Source organism: Notamacropus eugenii, chromosome 3 (genome assembly GCF_028372415.1).
Source record: "Notamacropus eugenii isolate mMacEug1 chromosome 3, mMacEug1.pri_v2, whole genome shotgun sequence".
NCBI lineage: Eukaryota > Metazoa > Chordata > Mammalia > Diprotodontia > Macropodidae > Notamacropus > Notamacropus eugenii.
In genome coordinates this window covers 369,586,401-369,610,291 of record NC_092874.1, presented here as the reverse complement: position 1 = coordinate 369,610,291, position 23,891 = coordinate 369,586,401, and the positions used below count along the sequence as shown (strand labels likewise).

General features: G+C 33.6%; 1 protein-coding gene across 1 annotated transcript in view; it reads left to right on the top strand.

Annotated features, from left to right (window-relative positions):
* SHC3 (SHC adaptor protein 3) overlaps window positions 1-23,891 on the top strand; it is a 172,201-nt gene that overhangs the window by 134,582 nt on the left and 13,728 nt on the right. The window contains exons 8-11 of the mRNA XM_072597396.1: window positions 416-566; window positions 1,868-1,955; window positions 12,239-12,433; window positions 16,361-16,656. Of these exons, the coding sequence (XP_072453497.1) occupies window positions 416-566; window positions 1,868-1,955; window positions 12,239-12,433; window positions 16,361-16,656 (730 nt within the window). The remainder of the gene's footprint in view (window positions 1-415; window positions 567-1,867; window positions 1,956-12,238; window positions 12,434-16,360; window positions 16,657-23,891) is intronic.

Below are 23,891 nucleotides of genomic sequence, written 5' to 3'. Positions count from 1 at the left end.
AAGAACACATACACACATATAGTTTCTTTAAACAGATTTTTTTTCCCCCTTATCTTCCACAATAGCAAGGGCAGATACAAAGCAGAGGTACATTTTCAGCTTGAGCCAGGGTCAGGCATTTTAGGAGTGGCCTAAGAGAGATAGAGAATGTGGATGAATGTGTAGGGTGGTGTACACCTGTATGCACTGTTACCAGTATAGAACAAGAAGAAAACCTGAAGTTGAGTTTTTCTGAGTACAACTCTTTTGAATAATTGCCAGATACTTCAGAAGGAGAGTGGTCAGCAACATAGGGTGAGATGGCTATAGATTATGTGGGTGGTGAAACTATCTTATTAGAGACATGAATAGAGTAGTTGTTTGCTTTGCAAGCATATATTCCTTACTGAAACCAATGTCAAACCTATCCTTACAGCAGGCAAAGTCTGGATGAGCCATGGATGGAAGAAGAGGGAGAAAGAACAGATCATCCGTATTATAACAGTATTCCCAACAAAGTACCCCATACAGGGGAGGTTCTTGATGTTAGATCAAAGACCAGAATTTGTGCTGCTGACACAAGTAAGGTATGTCAGATGATTTCTTTTTCCTTTGGTGAGAGATCAGTAGGCTGAAGGATATATTTCATATGAGATGCTTTGACTTAAACTGTATTCTCTTAGCAGCTCATCTCACTAGCTTCTTTTATTGGATAGTCTTTTGTTAGGTAAGTAAAAAATACTATGGTTCCAGAAAGTCTGAACCTGTAGACTTGAATAAAAAATGAAAAGTGGTAGAATGTTCAGCACAAATTGCATTAGTATTTTGATCATTTTATGCTGCCCTTCTCATAACAAATTTCCAAAATTTTCATGTGGGCTTACAGGTTCTCTGTTCAATAATATAATACAACTTCAACATACAAATAAACTCTTGTATTTTCCTTTGTTTAGTGCTCTATATGGTTAATATATAGATTTGATATTTGATAATCTCAGTTTCAATCCCATTTTCCCCCTCAATTTATTATTTGTTTTTTAAAAGACCAATAAATGAAATGAGGGTGGGAAAGAAGTAGAATGTTTTAGACTAAGATAGTTTCTTCTCTTTCATGCTCCACTGTGACTTCCTTAGTTTAGAACTGATCACAGTTGCCAATATATCACCCTATGGTATTGATACAAAAAAGAAAAGAAAGAATACAGAGGTTAGATAAAAGTTACAGGAAGTTACAGGGACCAATAAAAATGGCAAAACATATGTAGTTCTCAGGAAAGATAAAATCCAGGGATTGCACAGCCATCTTGATCTCATTTCTAAACTTCTTCAGTAAAGCAGTTAGCATTTTAATATTTTGATAGCACTTTTTAGGACAAGAAATTGTGTTATATCCCTGAAATCAGAAATGTGTGAGGCAAAATTGCAATGCTAAAAATTACATAGGACATTTCAGTGAAAGCATATCCTTATGTATACAGAACTAATAGTGGTGGGATCCATGTGTTGAGTAATACAGCTGCATATGGAAGAGCACATTTTATTGTCCCACTTGGTAAAGGATTATGAGAGTTAATGAAGACAAGGAGTGGGGTACAAGTTTCATGAAGTTAAAAAGTACTCCTTACACCTACACAAACACTCTTCAAAGAACCTGAAATCTTAATGTTGCCCTGGAGTCATGAAGAGAAAGTTGGGTATAAATATAGCATGCTATCTGTCACAGCATCAAGGCCACTGCTACTATTATTACAGCTTTTAACAATAGTGAAACTTGAAGAGGATGATACTGTTTCTTTGTGTGTGTGTGTGTGTGTGTGTGTGTGCATGTGTGTGTGCGTGTGTGTGTGTGCATGGGCTTGTGTGTATGTGTATGTATATCTGTCCATAGACTGCAGGAAGAGAGCAAACGTACTACCAGGGACGGCACTTAGGTGGCAAATTCGATGATGATTGGCATCACGCCCCTGTTCATCAAGGTAAGTGGCTTTCTTCCAGAAATATCTTATTTAATAATAGCTAACATAGTGCTAACTAAGAGCCAGGCACTGTGTCAAGCCCTGTGTAATGATTATCTTATTTGATTTTCACGACAACCCTGGGAGGTAGGGGCTATTGTTATCTCCATTTTACAGATGAAAAAACTGAGGCAAACAGATTTTTTTTTAGGTGACTTGCCCAGGGCCACACAGCTAGCAAGTGTCAGAGGTCAGATATGAATTCGGGTCTTCTTGACTCCAGGCTGGGTGCTGTACCTATGAGTTAAAGGACACAAAAATCTTTTACCTAATCAGAGTAATTGTGGTTGCCCAAACTTTGGCCATTACTATGACTTTTGTGAGATTTTGTGAAAGTGGAGAATTTCTCCATAGGTTCGTCATTTGCTATTGGTCAGGTCTAGTCAATAAGCATTTATTAGGTGCCTACTAAGCAATGAGAATACAAGACATACAAAAAAAACCAGTCCCTACTCTCAAGGCATTCATGGTCTAATAGAGGAGAAAACATGTAAACAACTATTGATGATGTGATCTTGGTGTTAATGGCTTTCCCTCCTCCCCAATTTGTTGACCTGTGATAATCTCAATATTGGAATTAGAAAAAAATGCACTTGTCCATGTTGTTCACTAAGTTAGACAGACTGAAGACACCCTAAAACAAGAGTGGCAATTAAGACATGAGATTCATTAGACTGGGTCATGCAATGTTTTGGTGACAGCGCTATGTAAGGAGAAAATATGGTTCAGTAAGTTAGATGTCTGTTCTCTCCAAGTTTTTCTTTTCTAATACTGGAACCCTTCAAAGATAGGTTTGTATGTTTATAAATGCATATGTGTATAAAAATAGGGAAGCAACCATTTTCATCAATGTTGCTTTGAACTAAAACAGCTAGACAGTATAAGATTGGAATATTGCTATGGACTAGGAAATGATGAATTGGTGGACTTAGAAAATATGGAAAGGCTTGGACTTTTGAAGAAAAAGGTTACGCCTCTCAGAGAAACAGAGGACAAATATGTACAGTACAGTCTTATACAGATGCATATGAATATGTATGTCTCTCTATCTATTTATATATGCACTACTTATATATATTATAGATATCCAAGTATTTGTATATACAAGTAAGTGTATGTATGTATGGGCATATGTATATCTTTGTGTTTATATGTCTATATATGTTTGTTTATATGCATATGTATATGCATCTATATCTCTCTCTCTCTATAAATATATCCATGCTTAATTATTGCTTCCTGGGGAAGAGGGCAGGAAGACAGAAAAAAGAACAAAGTGAAAAGTATATAGCAGAGGACACAAGAAAACTTACAAGGAAGCAAAGAAAAGATGGACAATACAATGTGTAATATTTATTATATAGGCTTTCTTGAAATGGGAAGTTTAAAATAAAATAAGAAATGTACATAGGTTACTAGTTTGCTCAGCTAGACTAGCTTCGTGCAGGTCAGGGTATCTTAGCAGCTGGGTCAATACACTGCTGGACTGGGTCAAGCACGTCCCTCCTCACCAGACTCAATTATTGTCACTGGTAGTCTCTCCTACTGACTGCAGTTGCCAAAATGACCTCTGATAGGGACTTTTCAAAGCTCACAAGGTCATACCCCAGTTCATTGCCTCTCTGGATTCTCATTCACCTAAGATCAAGAAAGAGCAAACATAGAAGAAAGAGGTACAATACTCTCAGGGATGTATGACAGCCTTTCCTTCTGTACCTTCTTTTACCTGGAGGCTCACAGCAGTTCTTCCTCATTCAGACTGCAAGGGAAGAGAGAAGTATGGACTTTTTGATTCTTTTGTTCATGGAATCAGTTCTTTTGGCTCAGAACGTTCCTCTTGATTGTCTTAGATTCAGGTAGGAAAATAAGAAAGGAAAATTGGCCAGTAGCCATTTGAAAGGAGCATGATTACCCTAGCTAGGGTGCATATGGGAGTATTCACCCTAAAATTCTATTATTTATATATCATAAGAACTAAGGGGGAAAACAAGTCTAATCATGTATTTATTGGCTTAAACTAAAGACTTCTGATTTTATTATAGTCATTAGCACCACTTAGTGGATGATGTTGCACTTAATTTCCCCAATTATGATAGAACTTCATATTTCTTTCATTTTGAAAAAGCAGGGAGGCTCAGTCAATAATTTCATGTACTGATCCTGAAATCAAGGAATAGCTTCATTTTTAGAACAAGATGAATATTCTCTACAGAGGAAGTGTTATCAGAACTGTAATCCTTCAATTTATTAATTATTGGTCTTTGCAATGGATCGCTGGTCTATTTTACATAACTGACATTCTGTATATAAAACATCTGTAAACATAACAAAATGTAACAGCTAATGTCTGAATTTGGGCTAATGTTCCCAAATAGGAAATGTCTTTTAGAAAATTCATTAATTAGCATCATATTTACACATCATGAATCAAAATCAATCTTTGTTATACCTATCTAGTTAGCTTTTAGTTTAATATCTATTAATACTTGTCAGCAACAGATTTTACAAGAGGGTGAATCTTCAATCAATCTTCAGTCAAAATTTTTTACAGAAAATTCTCAAGGAATGTAGTAATAATATTTGTCCTACCTACCTGTCTTGGGGGAAAATCATACCTCACAAGTCAGAAGCGGAATTGAGCTAATAGTAGACTTTTTGTACCCCGAGGGAAAACAATGTTATTTTTTGAAACTATCTAAAAATCTAGTAAAATAAGCAAACTTGTTTCTCTCTGTGGACAACCTTGCCAGGAAAACAGGGTTACTTGACATTGGGATGGAGAAGAAACAGAGCATGTAGTTATTTGTAGCTATCCTTGGAAGCTTGAGTGTGGTGGGGGGGAAGGGCTCAAATTCTGATAATCAGATATAACTGTTTTTCCTTCCCTGAAATGGAATCATTCATATCAATAGGACATAGAGTCCTCTTTTGCTAGTGTCAGTACTACTAATGTAGCCACTTACACTGTTTAGACCCTGCCTTGACCACAGGAGTGGGGGATTCCTGTTGTTGAGGCATGTAGTTCAGTCCCTGACCCTGGGGAAGATAAGAAGTTCTGTTACCCAAGGCAGAGAAGCTACAGGTCCTAATCACAGTCTTGGTCAATACTCATAGGTCCAAGGGGAAAGTGAGTTCCCTGTTGCTGAGGCATGCCCTTTCATTTGAATCCTGAATTACAGTCCCATGCTCATCAGGATAGCAGTGTGGCTCTCTGGTTGAATGATTTGGAACAACAGTTCATGAGTTCATAGGAGGAGTTGGTGAAGGAGACTCTACTACTGGAGCATGGCCTGACTTTTCCTCTCTCCAGGAAAGACAAAGGGTAGCTGCAAAGTTCCCTGTTCTTCTTTGTCCTCAGAGGAACAGTAATCAGAGCACTTAGTCATAGCTCTGTTCAATGGCTCATGGAGAAAAGGGAGGAGGTAAGTACCAATAGCCCAAACTTGACTTGTTGCCCATCCAGCTGGATTGGGATAGGATGACTCCAAGAGTCATTGCAGGAGGCTTTATTAGCCAGTTTACCAGTACTGGCAGTCAGTGAGTAAACAGAAACAGTAGGCATAGCGAGAGCAAAAACCTAATTAGGTATAGGAGAGAGAAAGCACAGAGCCTGAGAGTCCCATACAGAGGTTTAAGTGATCCCTATAAGATTAGGAGGAAGATTTCAAGACATCAGTCAAGAGTGGGAGACAGTAAAGTGGTCCAGGGGCTGTCAGTGATTGTTTCACTGACTGGGGGTTTTAGAGTGGATTAGATAGGGTTTTTTTCTTGGGGCCATCTGGGTGGCAGTGGGAATGTCCCCCTTTGCCTTAAAGCAAGGGTGTATGTGTGGCATTTCTCCTTGACTAAAGCAATAATGGAGTGTTTCCTCTTGAATAGCTGAACTATTATTATAAGCCTTTCCCCAGATGTAGGGTGGCAATGTTCCAGCCTTCATGCTATCTTGGCAGTGCTGGCTCTTTGCCAGGCATTGTAGAGTCTCAGAGCATGTAGTTGGGGAGACCAAAGTGTAGGGACTTTTAGCAAGGCAGCCAGGAAATATACACAGCAAATTAAAACTGCGTTATAATCCAAAATTACAAGTTAAGTCTCAAATAGTGAGGTAAGGTTTAGGAGTCAAAGGATTATACAGAGAGGTACACTTTCATTACAAAGCCCCTTCTCTCTGTGCCTTCACACTCTCTTTTGAAGCTTTAAACTTTATTCAATTAAGTCCATGTCCAATAGCTCTGCGATGCATTTTCAGCACTCAGGGTTCTTGGAGTAAGAATGAAGAGAAGCAACTGGGTTTTGTAACTTGTCTTAGGCTGGCAGAAAATTTTGACCTCTTGGATGAAGACAGGAGGGAGAAGGAGTAAACCAACAATGACTCTTTGGATAAGACTTCAAACCCAGAAGGAGATGAAGAAATCAGGGAATCTAGATAAGAGGTTCTAGTTCATGTCTTCTGTTGCCGTACTTTGTGGAGAGGGAAGACAGTACCAGACCATGGTGCCAGAGTGAAGTTAGTGTCTGTTAGAAGTCCAGACTGACAGGATACAGTAGGCAAGGCAGGAAGTGTGACCTCAGCACATTCCCTCCTTCAAGAAAACAGAAGACCCCAAGTTGGTACATTATTGACAAAGAATCACTGGTGTGATGGAATCTTGATCTGGAGCATCTGGAAAGAGCTGGAAATAATGTAGGGGCTACAGGTCCAAGTGTTAGTTCTTAGGTTCTTTTTCTGTGATACCTGGGGCATTGTGGTACAATCCACGAGGTAGAGTTGTCTAGTTCCATTGGTGGGTGTTCTCTTTAGAATTGTGGGTTGTGGGTGGTAGAGTACCATCTTTGATGGCATGAGAACATATATAACATACAACAAATTCTTCCAGGGGGATTGATCGGTATTTTTCAGTTGATGAATCATGTTGATGAAATCCACGCTTCTGGGTTATGGCAGGAATGGATATGTCAGTGGACAGAACTTCTGATACCTGTTGGTGAATAGATAATGTATCAGTAGAGCATTATCATTGGTCAGCACAGACTTATCTATTAATTGAAGATTTGTTTGATATAAAGTAACTAAAGGTCTTGTTGGCATTTGTATAGGGCATGGCATGAGAACATCATAGAGTGTTAGATCATTCTTTCTGCTCACTATATATTTTTTTACATACCTACAATTTTAGGGAGGTCAACTTCCCTTAAAATAATAAATTATTCCCTTTTTTCTCATTTGGATTTATATTACCTCACAATGTTGTTGTGATGAAAGCTCTTGGTAAACTTTAGAGTTCCATATAAATGGGAACTATAATTATCTTTTATAATCCCACTATATACAGGACCCTGGTTAATGAATTTCTATTATCTGTTTTATAGCCATTAGTTCAGATTCTAGTCAGGCTCAAAAAGCTGAATGCTATTGTCTATGACAGGGAGCAACAATTAACAAATTTGTTGTGCTTTTATTTACACATCTTTTATCAGAACTAATTACTTTTAAAATCTTTTTTAGTTCTTTCATCAGAGATAATTCTGCAACATTTTTAATAAACTACTTTCTGATATGAAATACAAATAGCTTTCACAAAGAGCAGATGATAATTTGGTCTGAATAGAGGTCTGAAGAGCATTCAATTTATTCTGATTAACAAATATACAAAATCATGCTTATCATCACAATCTTCCTATCAGTGGATGGTAGCAATGATAAAATATCGTAGGAGGATAGGGAAGAGGGGAAAGGTAGAAATAATAATAATAAGTGAAAAAAACAATGATTTGAATTGGATCTCCACTTAAATCCCATTACAATACCTCATCATGATGTCAAGGTGACATCCTGGGTCCCTAAAGTACAAGCTCTGCAAAGATCCTAACAAACTGGAAAGTCTTCAAGTATGAGTCTGGATCCATATTAGATACATTTGATGAGGTTTATCTTTAGGTTGGCCAAAGGGTAATGGATTTTTGTGACTACAACTCTCTAAGACTGTCTATTAAATTGGATTTTCTTTCTGCATGGCTAGAGTAGGTAATACCCATCTGGACCCTTAGGGTTGAAGTATTTGAACCGAAAGAAATATTTTAAAAAATCATCAAAGCCATTCATAGTGTGTGTGTATGTGTATGTGTGTGTGTACACACACACAGGGCTACTACCTACATATACACACATATATACATAAATATTCTTTAAAATGATAATTTTTCATACTTCTTTGCTTTTCTGGCCTGCATTTGTGATTTTAGGATTTATGAGGGGTGGTGAACTTGTGTAAAACCTCCTCTAATGATGTAGATGGACAAATAGTTTGTAATTTATTCTTATAAACTTGTCCAGGGCACTGAGAAATTAAACCGTATATACCCTCATGGTTAGCTAGTATATGACAGAAGTAGGGCTTGAATGCATGTCTTCTTAACTCTAAGGCTTACTCTATCGCCCCTTACATTTAAAAAATATGAAATTCAAATGACTTTTATTCAAGAATAACCTATATTTGGACCAATGTGACATTTCAAGGAAGAGTAACATAAATAGTAAGACAACTAATAAAGTTTGCTAATTGTTTTTCATTATGTGAATATTTCTCACCATTACTTTTGACATGCATTCGCATACCCACATCTGTAGCATATGAATTTATTAATGTTCTTCAAAGCAATTTTTTTTGTAAAGATAACTTTTAAAAATCAAAATAGCTTATAAAAATTTATGGAATAAAACAATTATTTCCATAACATAATAAAAGGGATGATTGCACATGAAACTGCAAATCTATTATCTACAGCTTGCTATTCTTTTTAAATGTATTAAAAAGTTATTAAGTAAATTTATTTTCTTCTCCCTCCTCCATCCTAGATATGGCTGTCATTAGATATAAATACCTATATCCATATCTACATATATGTAAAGCCATTCTATATATACTTGTATTTATAAGTTCTTTCTCTGGTTGCAGATGGTGTCTTCCTTCATATATCCTCTGTAGCTAATTTGGGTATTTATAATAGTTGAAATTATTTATTTTCTCAAAGTTGTTCTTAAAACAATATTGCCATCACTATGTACAATGTTCTCTTAGTTCTGCCCATTTTACTCTTTATTATTTTGTGTCTTTCCAAATTTTACTAAGTTTGAATTCATTATTTCTCATAGCACATATACCACAACTTGTTCATCCATTCCCCGATTGATGGGCATTCCCACAATTTCTAGTTCCTTGCCCTTACAAAGAGAGCTACTATAAATATTTTAGAAGATGTATGTTCTTTTCCTTTTTCCCTAGTCATCTTTTGAAGAAAATCTAGTAGTGGTATTGTTGACTATAAGCAGTTTAATAACTCTTTGAGCATAATTCCAGATTGCTCTCCAAAATGGTTGGATCAATTCACTTCCACCAACAATGAATTAGTGTCCCAATTTTCCTCTATCCCCTCAAACATTTGTTGCATTCAGCCAGTTTGATAGGTGTAAACTGATATCTCAAAGTTGTTTTAATTTGCGTTTCTCCAGTCAATAATGAATTAGAATGTTTTAATGTGACTATAAATTGTTTTATTTCTTTATCTAAAAACTGCCTGTTCATATCCTTCAACCATTTATCAGTTGGGGAATGACTTGCCTTCTTATAGATTTGATAAAATCCTTTATATATTTGAGATATGAGACTTTTATCTGAGAAACTGTCTGAAATTTATTCCATTTTTCTGCTTTCCTTCTGATCTTGGCTACATTAGTTTTATTTGTATAAAAGTACAAAAATACAAAAAATGCAAAACAAAAAAATTTTTTTACATCAATAGTACAATTTTCTTGGCATAATATTCATAGCTTGTACAACTAAAACACATGATATATTGAACAGCTATGTATTATGAGTCAATTATGTGAGTCTGGCATGGAACAGTATGAATCCTTATTCCTAGAATGCACCACTGTATACTTAAAACATGCCTACAGATTGCTGAACAAATATGCTAAATTAGATCTTGTTTTTAAACATAATTTGAGTGTCTTTATGACATAACTTTCAGATGATTTACTTACTGTAAATAATGATGTGAAGTCAGTATTGGGCAAATTGTCAGTTTTATATGTGATATTCAGCATCTTGCTACCTTCCATGCTATATCAATAAAATGCACACAATATCAAGCTTCTGTCTGTCCTCTACGGTTGTTGAGAGAATAAATGAGATAAACATGTGAAAGTGCTTTGAGCTGAAGTGAAAAAGTACTTTAAATATGCACCTTTATTATAGATTTGAAGTTTCCCCACCCTTTTAAAAAAATATACTTGAATGGAGAGAAAATCCTCTATAAAAATGTTTTAATATCCGTCTTACACTGGTCAGACAGGAGAGAAGGTGCTTCTCTAGAAATTCTCAGAGAGCAAAAGAGATTTTTGTCATTTCCCTGTGTTCCTTAGAGAGACACAAGGCAAAGCACCTTCATTAGAATCTATGTTACATTCCTTTTGCTGTGACTTTTATAATCCACAAGAGAAGAATAAGAATCTATACAGACCATCCACAAACAATTAATATTTTTCCAGTTATTTACATCTGATTTTATTTGTATAAAATATTTTTATAATTTTGTTCATACGGTTCCTGGGTTTGTTTTGGTAGGTGTACTCCCAAGTATTTCAAATTGTTCAAAGTTATTTTAAATGGAGTTTCTTTTACCTCTTCTTACAAGGTTTTGTTTGTGATATATAGGAATGTTGATGATTTATGTGAATTTACTTTATATCCTACTTAGTGTTTCAAGTAATTTTTTGGTTGAATCTTTGAGATTTTCCAATTATATCATTATATTGCCTGCAAAAAGAGATAGTTTTATTACTTCATCCCCTATTTTGATTCCTTTTTTTTTCTTCTCTTATTGCTATTGCTATGGTTTGAAATACAATATTGAATAACATTGGTGACAGTGGGCATCCTTGTTTCACCACTGATTTTACAGGGAAGGCTTCTAGCTTATCCCCTTTCTAAATAATATTTGCTGATGATTTTAGGTAAATATTTTTTGTCAATTTAAGGAAAAATCAATTTATACCTAAACTTGCAAGTGTTTTTAATAGAAATGAATGTTGTACTTTATCAAAAGATTTTTCTGCATCTATTGATATAATCATATGAGTTTTTATTTTTATTATTGATATATTCAATTATGTTAGCAGTTTTCCTTATGCTAAACCATCACTGCCTTCCTCATATAAATCTTACTTTATCAGAATGTATAATCTTTGTAATAAATTGTTTTAACCTTTTAGCTAGTATTTTATTTAGGATGTTTGCATCAATATTCATTAATTAGTTTAGTTTTTTCTCTCATTTTACTTTTTCTGTTTTAGGTATCAGTATCATATTTGTTTCATAAAAAGCATTTGTAGGATCCCTTCTTTGCCAATTATTCCAAATAATTTATTTAATGTTAGAGCAATCTCTAAATGTTTGAAAAAATTCACTTGAAAATCCATCTGGTTTTGGTGTTTTTTTTCTTAAGAAAATAATTTATGGCCTATTCAGTTTCTTTTCCTAAAATAGGTCCATTTACTCTATTTCCTCTTTTGCTAATCTAGGCAATTTATATTTTTGTAATGTTGTTGTATTTCACTTAGATCATTAAATTTATTAGCATATTTGGTTTAATTTCATTAGTGGTATGTTCATCCTTTTAATTTTTAATACCAGTGATTTAGCTTCTTTCTTTCTTTTCTAAAAGCCAAATTAACCAATGGTTTAACTATTTTATTGTTTTTTTCATAACACCAACTCCAGAAAAAGAACTGATAAATAAAATTATGTATGCAATGGTTTTGTGTGTGGGTATATGTGTGTGTACATACACATGCCTCCACACACATTTATGCCCAATGATAGCTATCTTTAGGGTGGGGGGGGAGAAAAAAGGAAAAAAGAGAAAGTTACATGATAACTTTATTATATATTTAAAAGGAATAGCAAGTTGTACACAATAGATTTGTGGTTTCATGTACAGTAATCTTTTTTCTGTTCTATTATATTATAGAAACACTTGCTTTATTACTTAAGCTTATAATAAAATAAATAAATAAATAATTTAAAAAGGAATCTATATAGCCCTTTCTCTTATTGTGAAGTCCAAGAAACTTGTATCATTTTAAAATGAATTTTCTGTGTGGCCTAAGCTAAATTCCTTCATCTCCACAATTATGATCATGATAAAAGGATATTATTCTCTTGCTTTTTTTTTTTTTTTTACAGGTTCTTTGGATAGCTATAATATTCCAGAAGGAAAATCCCAAGTAACTCCTCTAGGAGAGGCACCAATCTATGTGAATACTCAACATGTAAATATTCAAGTTTTTCAGGCCCTTCAAGGAGATGGTGAAAGTGTATTCAGTGAGTTGGTGGATACTACCAAAGACAACAGCCCAGGAAAAGACTTATTTGACATGAGTAAGTTCCTATTAAAATTTTTTTTCCAGAAATGCTTTAATGTAGGCTATGTCAAATTAATTGTATCTCATTTCATTCTCTGTTAGTAGCACTTTGATATATGGTAATAATCTTTGTCAATTTCTAGGTTATGAGTGTATTAACTTTGAAGTCATCATCAAACTGGCTATCTTCTGCTGTGGATGAGAAATGATCATTCTCTGTAGTTAACTGGGAATGAGAGGGTTAATTTCTTGAAACCTTTTTGTTTTTTCTTTTTTTGTTTTTTTTTAGAAATCTTCATATTCATTTCTACTGATTATTCTGAGACCCAGTGGTATTGGTTCATTTACTTGAGAGTTGGTTATAAAAAAAAAAAAGAAAATCAAAACTGATAAAGCAACAATGTTTCCCTAGCAGAAGATAATTAAAGCCTAGTACATAATATATACTTAGTAAATGTTTATTTGATTGAATTGAATTGAACCAGCCTGGAATAGGAACGAGCACTGGATTTTCCATCAGAGAATTTGGGTTTAAATTATGGATTTTCTTCTTTTTATCTTTGTGACTTTAGGCAAATTATTTACAAGTTAACTTTTCTCAGGCATGTTATGAGTAAAATGAGAAAATTGGATTAGATGATCACTAAGGAAGCCGGCTCTAAATCTTATAGCATAAGTCTTGTGGTTAAGTTTCTACAGAACTGACAGCAAAATCATACCTTCTTAATCTTTTCTCCAAAAGCGGATTGGATTCTCATGGGAATTACCTTATTCTCAACCTTACAAAACAGCTTAGTACCCTTACATGTAGATGTAGTATATTAAAGTTTGAGGATACCTCCGAGTTCATATGGATCATAAGATTTAGATCAGGCTTTTGAGTTCTTTATGTCTTTTTTTTCTAAGTTCCTCATTTTATAGGTGAAAAAGTTAAAGAACATATGAAGCCCAGTGCAGTTAAAAGTCTAATGTTGTAGAGTCAGTAACAGACTACCATCCAGTGTTGTTACTAGCATACAGTATTATTGCCATAGTTTTTGTAATAGCTCCCAATTATTATTAGATGTGGGATGGCTAGGTGGCCCAGTGGGCAGAGCATTGGGCTTGAAATCAGAAAAACTCATCTCCAGGAGTTCAAGTCCTCCTTCAGACATGTGCTAGCTGTGTGAGCCTGGACTAGTCACTTGACCGTGTTTGCCTCAGTACCTCATCTTTAAAATGGATTGGAGAAGGAAATAGCAAACCGCTCCACTATCTTTGCCAAGAAAACCCCGAATGAGGTCACAAAGAGGCAGACATGACTAAAATAACTCAATAACATCAATTAGGTAAATGCTTTTAGGATCTGCTGACATACATTAGTAGACATAATTTCCTCATTGGGAATTCTTACACCATTAAAATCATTAAAAGGAAATGTATAAGAGAAAATGAATTAATAGTGATCTATTAAGAATTGACATAATTAACTCCATTTTGTTTTGTATTTGCCATTTTTGCTATGTATGCTTCCTGTTTGAACTGCAGGATTACCTTATAAGGGTTGGTTTCCTTCAGTGTCCTTTCCCTTTGCTACCTGCTACAAGAAGACTTAATCGCTACAAAGGAGAACTTCAACAGCCCAAGGATCTAGGCTCCTAGGCTCCCCTTCTTTTTTTTGTCTCACGAGTGCTGTATGATCTTCTTTGACATAGTGCAACTAACTATACTAACAAGGACATGTACATCCTTTTTCTATCTCCTGTAACAAATGAAATATACTTTCCTTAACAAGCATATTTTTTTTTCCGTTGTATGATCAATTTCACTATAGCAAGCAGACATTTTCTCCATCTCACGGAGCATATAAATATTATTAGTCTAATTGTGAGGGACACACATGTTCATCAACTGCTGGTGGAGTATGTATCACTATCAGTGAATAAACTTCAGCTTTCATCTCTTTGTGAATGGTGTTGGCATTTTGGCAATGGCTAGTCAAATAGACCAAGAGAAAATTCACACAACAAAATGTAAGTCAAATTCCATCCCATACGATTAATTATCAGGTAAATTTTTTTTAAGTAAATAAGTTTTGGAAATTCAAAATAACCTCTTGGATCAGTGGCTCTAAAGAATTAATTTGTACTAAGATTTGGAGAAGGGAATAAAAATTTATCCTAATAATAACTGATTCTTTCCTTCTCTCAATAATCCTTGTTTGATCTTGACTGTGTTCCTTACCTAGAGATAAAGAAAAGTAAAATGCAATAAAGTAGGAAGGCACAAAAAGGATCTAACATTTGTCCCTCACTTGTTCAATCACAACTTTTTAACATTGAACTGGGCATAAAAAAAGGGTCACTGTTCCTGAGTAAACAGTGTAAATCTAAAGTTCAATTATTCAAAGTAATGTGGGCAAGGGTAGCTTGAAGACATTTTATCTCTAAACGTTTTAGCTTCTCTTCACCCTAAAATTCACAAACTTTTAAAAAAAGATTTATTAAAACATTCCAAGACTGACTAACTTCAGTTCCTATCTCTTTTCTTTTCCTTTGCCAATTTCCTGGTGAATTTGATAACAAATAATGAAGTGCCACAAAGGCAGGAAGTTGGAGGAGAATAAGCTCTTCTTCCTCCATCTGTGACCATTCCCCAAATCAATAAACTGGATAGTATTAATTTTGGAACTGGCCTAAGTAATCTCACCTTTGTTTCACACTATGCATATTTTCATGATTTTATAATCAAGAATTGTCCATTATCCTACCTATTTCATCTCATCTTCCTGCTGTGCTACTAGGTTTTCCCCCTCCCTACTCCTATATTCCACCACTTGGTCTATAACAGTAATCAAATCAATATTACCATAATTTCTGGAAAGGGTATATCAGTATATTGCCCTTTGACTCTTCTCACCATGACTTCACACTTCTTGGTCACCATTGCCCTATAAATAAAATGTTGTCTTCCTTTATGAAAAGGCAAGCACCTTCATTTTAGGAACTGTCTTTTTTGGATTTTTGTCCCTAAGCCATAGCATAGCAGTTGGCACATGTTTGATCAAAGCTTTATATTTCTTTCATTCATTCTTATCAACACCACCATCTATAATTATTATTGCAGTCATCATTTTCATCAAGTCATCAAGATTTACCCTGCCCCAGAGGGATTCAAGGAGTACCTGGGGCAGCACACTGATAAGGGTAGAGTGATCCTGTGCACAGGTAACTTTTAGAATTTACTTGGAAGGCAAATTTGGTGAAAAGAGATGGAAATGAATATGAAGAAAGGACTTCTACTGCATATGGAACTGAACTAAAAGTCAGGGAATACAACATGTTTTCCTGGGTAGATTTAGTAGGAGAACAGATCTTTTTAAAATGAATAATTTGTTTCTAAGAAAGTTGATAGAAGATAGATATGAGTGATTACTGAGCCTATGTAATGTATCAAAAATGAAGTTATTTTAAGCAATTCAATAGGCAAAAAGAGTCCTCTGGCCCTTTGTACAATATACGGCATCTCAACTTGGGTAAGTGGTAAATTGGCTAATACTTTTTTCTATAAAATGTTGTTTCTTAAAAAAGCAGAGCAAAAATTTGCTGAAATCATAGGATCATTGATTTATATTTGAAAGGAATCTTACAGTCCATCAAGCCCAACCTTCTTATTTTGAAGATGAGGAAACTAAGGACTAAAAGTAAAGTGACATCTAGGGTCACAGAGGTAGTAAACATAATAACAGGATTTGAACACAAATCTTACTGACTTTAAGTCCATATCCCAATGTTATAATTGGGTTTTATTATATTTTAATTGCGTTAATAATTAAACCCACCTCCAGTCAATAATAAGTAGCCACTTTATTATAATCTTTTTATTTTTAATTGATTGGATATGAGATTTTGTCACTTAGTTTCCTTTTGATTGATTTATTACTTGTATTTTCTGTTGTTGCCAGGACCTTTTGAAGATGCCCTCAAGAACCAAACTATGGAACCTTTGTTGAATAAGGCTATGTCTGTGGAAAATACCAGTCCTATTTTATCCAGAGCAGCTGATTGGAGAATGCTGGAAGAGTTGAAGGCAGAGCCTTGGTATCAAGGAGAAATGAGCAGGAAAGAAGCAGAGCAACTACTAAAAAAAGATGGGGACTTCCTTGTCAGAAAAAGTACTACCAATCCAGGATCCTATGTCCTGACAGGGATACATAATGGCCAAGTCAAGCACCTTCTTTTAGTTGACCCAGAAGGAACTGTAAGTATCTAGTGAATAGCCAAAGTGGCACCAGTTTCATATGCATTTTTTTTTTTAGTACATCAGAATAAATGTATAATCTAATGAAGACCAATTCACACTTTACTGCTAAAGATATTTATCTAGCAATAGATTACCATGACTATTATACCTGGAAACTGTGACTTCCTTGGTATATCACAATGTGTTAGAGAGCACTTTATATTCCTTGGTCCTTATGACAAGCCTGTGAAATGGATAATTAAAGTATAACCATCCCTTTTTTCTTTAGAAGCAGTCATTAATATTGACTTCAATCTCTCATTATATAGTGTGAACAGGATCATAGGTTTTTGAAAACTATGTGAATGGAGTAGAAATTCTGGTTGAGTTACTATATGTCAAGTGACAGACTGAATGTCTGTCCAATGAGAATTAGCCTAACCGAAATTGGAGAAGCTCATCATCAGAAAGTTAATGATAATCATGTGTGGCTATGTTTTTTTTTTTGTCATAAAGATTATCTATTCTGACAGGGATAGGTTGCAACTTGCATGGGCCAGGAAGTATTCACATCAATGAACCCACAGATCTTTTGAAGTACTGAAAAATATGACAATGATAACAATAATAATAACTTGACTTCAATATCTACTTGGTACTCGAGGTAGAAAATTTGAAAAACATATTGCCCTATTAAAGTCACTAAAAAATAAAAATGAAGAATTGGATCTGGAAAGCAAACATATCAGAAATTCTTAAATTCCTTTAATCAATAACTCCAAGTAATAATAAAAGAGTTTTGGTGAGATGATGAGTCAAAGCAGCACAAAGAACAATTCAATATCAATCAAAAACTTTGCTCTTCTTGGAGCTTCTATTCTCCATCATCATTTATTGGATGTTTCAAACTTTAGGTCCCAGGGATGTCTCAAACTCAGTTTGCTCAAAGCAGAACTCAATATATTTTCTCTATTCTCATCCCTTCAGTTTCTCCATATTTTCTCTATCCAAACTTCACTATTTCTATCAAAGATACTACCACCTGTCTAGTGTCTCAGATTCATAATCTCTTCATTATCCTGTACTTCTCATTCTCCCCAATCCTCATGTATCTAATCAGTTGTCAAATTTCGTTTGTCTCCACAACTTCTTTTGTATTTGATCACTTTTCTCTACTTATAAAGTTATATCTTCTGTTCAGGCCCATATTACCTCTCACCTGGATTATTGGACCAGTCTTTCAATTGGTCCCCCTGCTTCAAGTCTCTTTTCATTCCATGTCACTAATGTCAAAGAAGATTCCTTTGAGTGCAGATCTGAATATCAGTACCCTACTCAATCAACTCCCAGAACTTCCTATTGTCTCCAGGATAAAATATAAACTCTGTTTAGCTTTTAACCATCTGGCCTCAATCTATCTTCCTAGCCTTACTGGAAATACTATCCCTTTCACATAGTGCACTTCAGCCACACTGGACTTCTCCATAATTTTCATGCATGATATTCTATATCCCATCTCCATGCCTTTTAACTGGTATCTCATATGCCAGGAATGCATTCCATCACCTTCACCTCATTAAACTCACCTTATCAGACTAGACCCAGTGTTCTAAGCTGTCTAATTTTTTGGGGGTTCTGAATCTGTTAGCTATTTTTCTTAGTTTTCTATTATCTATACATCTGATGAAGTTGCTATCTATATCTTCATCCAAGTCCTTTACAACATTTTAAATAGTGCAAGGTCAAGAATGGATCACTCAAGGACTGGACTAGAGACCTTTATCCAAGTTGGCATTGAGCTATTAGTAGCACTCATTAAGTTACAAATCTACCTTATTGTGCTGTCATCTTTGTCTCTCCATCTTTCCTGCAAATATAGCGTGAAAGATTTTGTCAAATGTTTTGCTGAAATCTAGATAAACTATATTATACTTATAGCATAACTCTGTCTAGTAGCTATTTTATTTTTTTGGTTTTTATAATAATTTTTAACATTCAGTTTTGATTTTAAGTTCCAAATTCTTTTTCCTTCTTCCAGCCCCTATCCCATCCATTGAGAAAGAATGTTACTCATTATACATGTGAAGTCATTCCAAGCACATTTTCATATTAATCTTGTTGCAAAAGAAAAATAAAGTGAAAAAATATGCTCAAATATGCACTCAGTATTCATCAGTTCTCTCTTTGGATGTGGATCACATTTTTCATCATGAATCCTTTGGAATTGTGGGTCATTGTATTGACCAGAGTAGCTAAATCTTTCACAGTTGGTAATCATTGTAATATTGCTGTTACTATTTATGATGTTATCCTGGTTCTTCCCTCTTTACTTTACATCAGTTGTCTTCCCAGCTTTTCCTAAAACCATCCTTATCATAATTTCTTACAGCATAATGGTATTCTATCACAATCATATACTCCAACTTGTGCAGCCATTTCCCAATTTTTGGGTACCTCCTCAATGTCTAATTCTCTGCCACCTCAAAACGAGCTGCCATAAATATTTTTGTACATATAGGTCATTTTCCTTTGTTCTCTTTGGGATACAGACCTAGTGGTGATATTTCTGGGTCAATACTATGCAGAGTTTTATGACCTTTTAGACATAGTTCCAAATTGTTCTACAGTATGGTTGGACCATTTATTGGACAATCATAGTACATTAATGTTTTTATTTTTTGACATCTCCTCAAGTATTTGACTTTTTCCTTTTCTGTCATATTAGCCAATCTGTTAGGTATGAAGTGATATCCAAGAATTGTTTTAATGTGCATTTCTCTAATTATTAGAGACTTAGAGCATGTTTTCATGGAACTATTGATAGTTTTGATTTCTTCTGAAAACTGCTTGTTCATATCCTCTGATTATTTACCAATTGGGGAATGGCTCTTATTTTTATACATTTATCTCCACTTCATATATATTGCAGAAATGAGACCTATATCAGAGAAAACTGCTTAATTTTTTTCACAGTTTCCTACTTTCTAATTTTGGTTGCATTGATTTTGTTTGTGCAAAATCTGTTAATTTTATATAATTGAAAGTATCCATTTTACCTCCTATGATCCTCCTTAGCTATTGTTTAGCCATAAACCCTTCCCTTATCTATCCATAGTTCTGACAGATAATTTTCCCCATGTTTCTCTAATTTGCTTTTCAATAGCACCCTTTATGTCTAAATCATGTACCCATTTTGACCTTATCTTGCTGTATAGTGTGAAATGGTCCTTTATGCCTAATTTCTGCCAAATTTACTATTCAGTTTTCCCAGAAGTTTTTGTCAAATAGTGGGCTCTTGCTCCAAAAGTTTGGATCTTTGGGTTTATCAAACATTAAATGACTGCAGTCATTTGCTTTTTTTTATTGTGCACCTAATATTTCCCAGTGATCAACAACTCTATTTCTCTCCCATCCCCAACTAATAGTACTTCTTTCTAATAATATGGAAAGATAGTTTTCAACTTTCACTTTTATAAGATTGTGAAATCAAAATTTTTTTCTCTCCTTCCTGTTTCTTCTCCCCAAAAATCTGATATAGGTTATACATGTACAATCATGTTAAACATATTTCCACATTAGTCACATTGTGAAAGGAGAATCAGAACAAAAGGGAAAAGCCACATGAAAGAAAAAAATAACAAAAAAATAAGAACAGTAATGCTCCAATCTGCATTCAGACTCTGTAGTTCTTTCTCTGGATGTTGATAGCATTTTCCATCGTGAGTCTTTGGGAATTGTCTTTAACCACTCTATTTCTTATACCAGGTTGTTTTGATGATTATCACTTTATAATGTAGTTGGAAATCTGGTACTGCTAGGTCAAATTTTCTTCACTTTTTTCCCATTGATTTCCTTGATATTCATGAAATTTTGTTCTTCCAGATGCATTTTGTTATTATTTTTCTAGAACTATAGATATAATATAGTTATAATATAATATAGATATAATATAGAATAAGATAATTCTTTGGTATTTTGATTGGTATAGCATTAAATAAATACATTAATTTAGGTAGAATTATCATTTTGGTGTTATTGATTTGTTCTATCTATGAGCAATTAATATTTCTCCATTTGTTTAGAGTTGTCTTTATTTTCATCAAAGTGTTTTGTAATTGTGTTCAGATAGTTTCTGTGTATGTCTTAAAAGTATTTCATACTATCTGATATTATTTTTAATGGATTTTCTCTTTTTATCTCTTACTAGATTAAAAAATAATATATGGAAATGCTGATAATTGTGTGGGGTTATTTCATTTTTATTTTGCTAATTTATTTTTTTATCATAAAGTTTATTAACACTTTGCCAAAGATGATATGATGAGATCGTAAAGTGATAGTTTTGTTTCCTTGTTACCTATTCTCATTCCTTCAATTTCTTTTTTTTGCCTTGTTGCTATAGCTAACATTTTTAGTATAATATTGAATAACAATTATGATAATGGATATCCTTGTTTTGCCTCAGATTTTATTGGGAAGTTTTCTAGTTTATCCCCATTATAGTTAATGCTTACTCTTGATTTTAGATAGATAATGACTTAATATTTTAAAGAAGGCTCCATTTATTCCTATGCTTTCTAGGGCTTTAATATTAACAAGCATCATATTTTGTCAAAAAATTTCTGCATCTATTTATAAAATCATAAGATTTTTTTGATGGTTTTATTATTGATATAGTCAATTATGCTTATAATTTTCCTAATATTGAACTAGACTTTTGTTTCTTATAGAAATCTCATCTGATCATATTGTATGACCTTTGTGATATATTGCTGGAGTCTCTTTGCTAGTATTTGAAAGTATATTAGCATCAATATTAATTACATAAATTAGTCTATAGTTTTCTTTGGTTTGCTTACCAAAACCACATTTCTTAAATAAAAGGAATTTTGTAAGAGTCTTTTAAAACTTATTTTAAAAAATTGTATATATAGTATAAAAATTAATGATTCTTTAAATGTTTGTTAGGATTTGTTTGTAAATCCATCTGGTCCTGGAGATTTTTTTCTTAGAAAGCTCATTTAAACCCTGTTTAATTTCTTTTACAAGATAGTGTTATGAAGAGATTTTACATCTATTTCCTCTTCTGTTAATATGTGCAATTTATATTTTTGTGAAAATTCATTCATTTCATTTCATTTAGATTTTCAGTTTTATTAGCACATAATTAGACAAAATAGCTCCTAATGATTGCTTTAATTTCATTTCCACTGTGTTCATTTTATTCAAGTATCTACCCTTTTCATTTTCAATACTGGTAATTTGGTTTTCTTTCTTTTTAAAAAATCAAATGAACCAATGGTTTATTTTATTTTTTCATAAAATCACCTCCTATTTCAATTTATCATTTCCACTTTTTTCTTTCAATTTTCATTTATCTCTCATCTAATTTTCTGAATTTCTATTTTGCTGTTTAATTTTATATTTTTAATTTATCATTTCAGTAGTTTTTTTTTAACTTGTGTGCCCAATTCATTGATCCACTCTCTCTTTTATTAATGTAAGCATAGAGAAAAAAAATTTCCCCCAACTCTTGCTTTGGCTGCATGCCTCAAATTTTGGTATGTTGTCTCCTTTTTGTCATCTTCTTTAATAAAACAATTATTTCTATGATTTGTTCTTTGACTCATTTTTGACTCTTTAATATTAATTTTTTAAAGCTTTCAATTAATATTTTATCTATGCTTCCATGGTCCTGTACTGAATGTACTTTTTATTGTATTATAGTTTTAAAAGGGTTCATGAATATCTCTGCTTTTCTATATTTGTTTATGAGCTTTTTATGTCTTCATATATGGTCAGTTTTTGTGAAGGTGAGAAAATAAAGCTAAGAAAAAGTATACTTCTTTATTCATATTTATTTTTTCTACAAAGGTCTATCATGTCTAGTTTTCCAAAAATTCTATTCCTCTTCACTTCCTTCTTATATATTTTATGCTTAGATTTGTTTAAGTATGAGGGGTAAATTGAGGTTCTCCATTAGTTTGGATTTACTATCTATTTTTTTCCCTATAGCTCATTTAAATTTTCCTATAAGAATTTGGTGTGTATATGTTTAGTACTGATAATACTTCATTGTCTATAATACCTTTTAGCAAAATATCATTTCCCAGCTTATTTCTTTTAATTAGATCTGTTTTTACTTTGTTTTGTCTGAGATCATGGCTGCTACTCCTATTTTTTTTTTTTTACATAAGCTGAAACATAATAGATTATGCTCTAGCCTCCCCCTTAGTTTTACTCTATTTTTCTCTTTTTCTATTGTGTTTCATATAAATGACATATTGTTGGATTCTTGTTTCTAACTCATTCTGCTATATGCTTCCATTTTTATGGGTAAGTTCATGCCATTCACATTCAGTTATGATTACTAACCATGTATTTCCCTACACTCCTATCCTCCTTCTCACCCTGTCCCTCCTCAAAAGACTATTTTGCTTCTGACCATTGCTTCCCTTAATCCTCTCTCTCTTATTACTCTCTTTTTAGTCCCCTTTCTTTCCTACTTCCCTGATGAATAAGATGGATTTCTATACCTAATTGAAGATATATGTATAAATCTATATATCTACACATTCACACACACACACACACATACACACACACACACACACACACACACACACACTTTTCTTTCTCTGAATCATTTCAGATGAGAGTGAGGTTAAAGTACTATTTACTCCATACCCCAGTTTTCTCTTCCATTATAACAACTTCCTGGCATGTTCTTCATTTTTATTAGAGATATTTTCCTTCTTCTTCTTCTTCTTCTTCTTCTTCTTCTTCTTCTTCTTCTTCTTCTTCTTCTTCCTTTCCCCTACTCCCAGAACATTCCTCTTTTCCCCCCTCCCATTCTTTTTTTTTGTTTTTGAGATCATCTCAATATAATAGACTCAATCCCATGCCAGCTATCTATGTGGATTCTTTCTAACTACCCCAATAATGCTAAAGTTCTTAGAAATTACATGTTTTATTTTCTCATTTGCTAATGTAAACAGTTCAATCTTACTAAGTTTTTCATAATTTCTTACTTATTTTTGGCTTTTTATGGCCCTTTTAAGTCTTGTGCTTGTCGAATTTTCTATTCACTTTTGGTCTTTTCATCAAGAATATCTAGAACTTCTCTATTTCCTTAAGTTGCTATTTTTTTCCTTCAGAAGGATATGTATATATATATATATATATATATATATATATATATATATATATATATATATATATATATACACACACTCAATTTTGCTGGGTAGTTT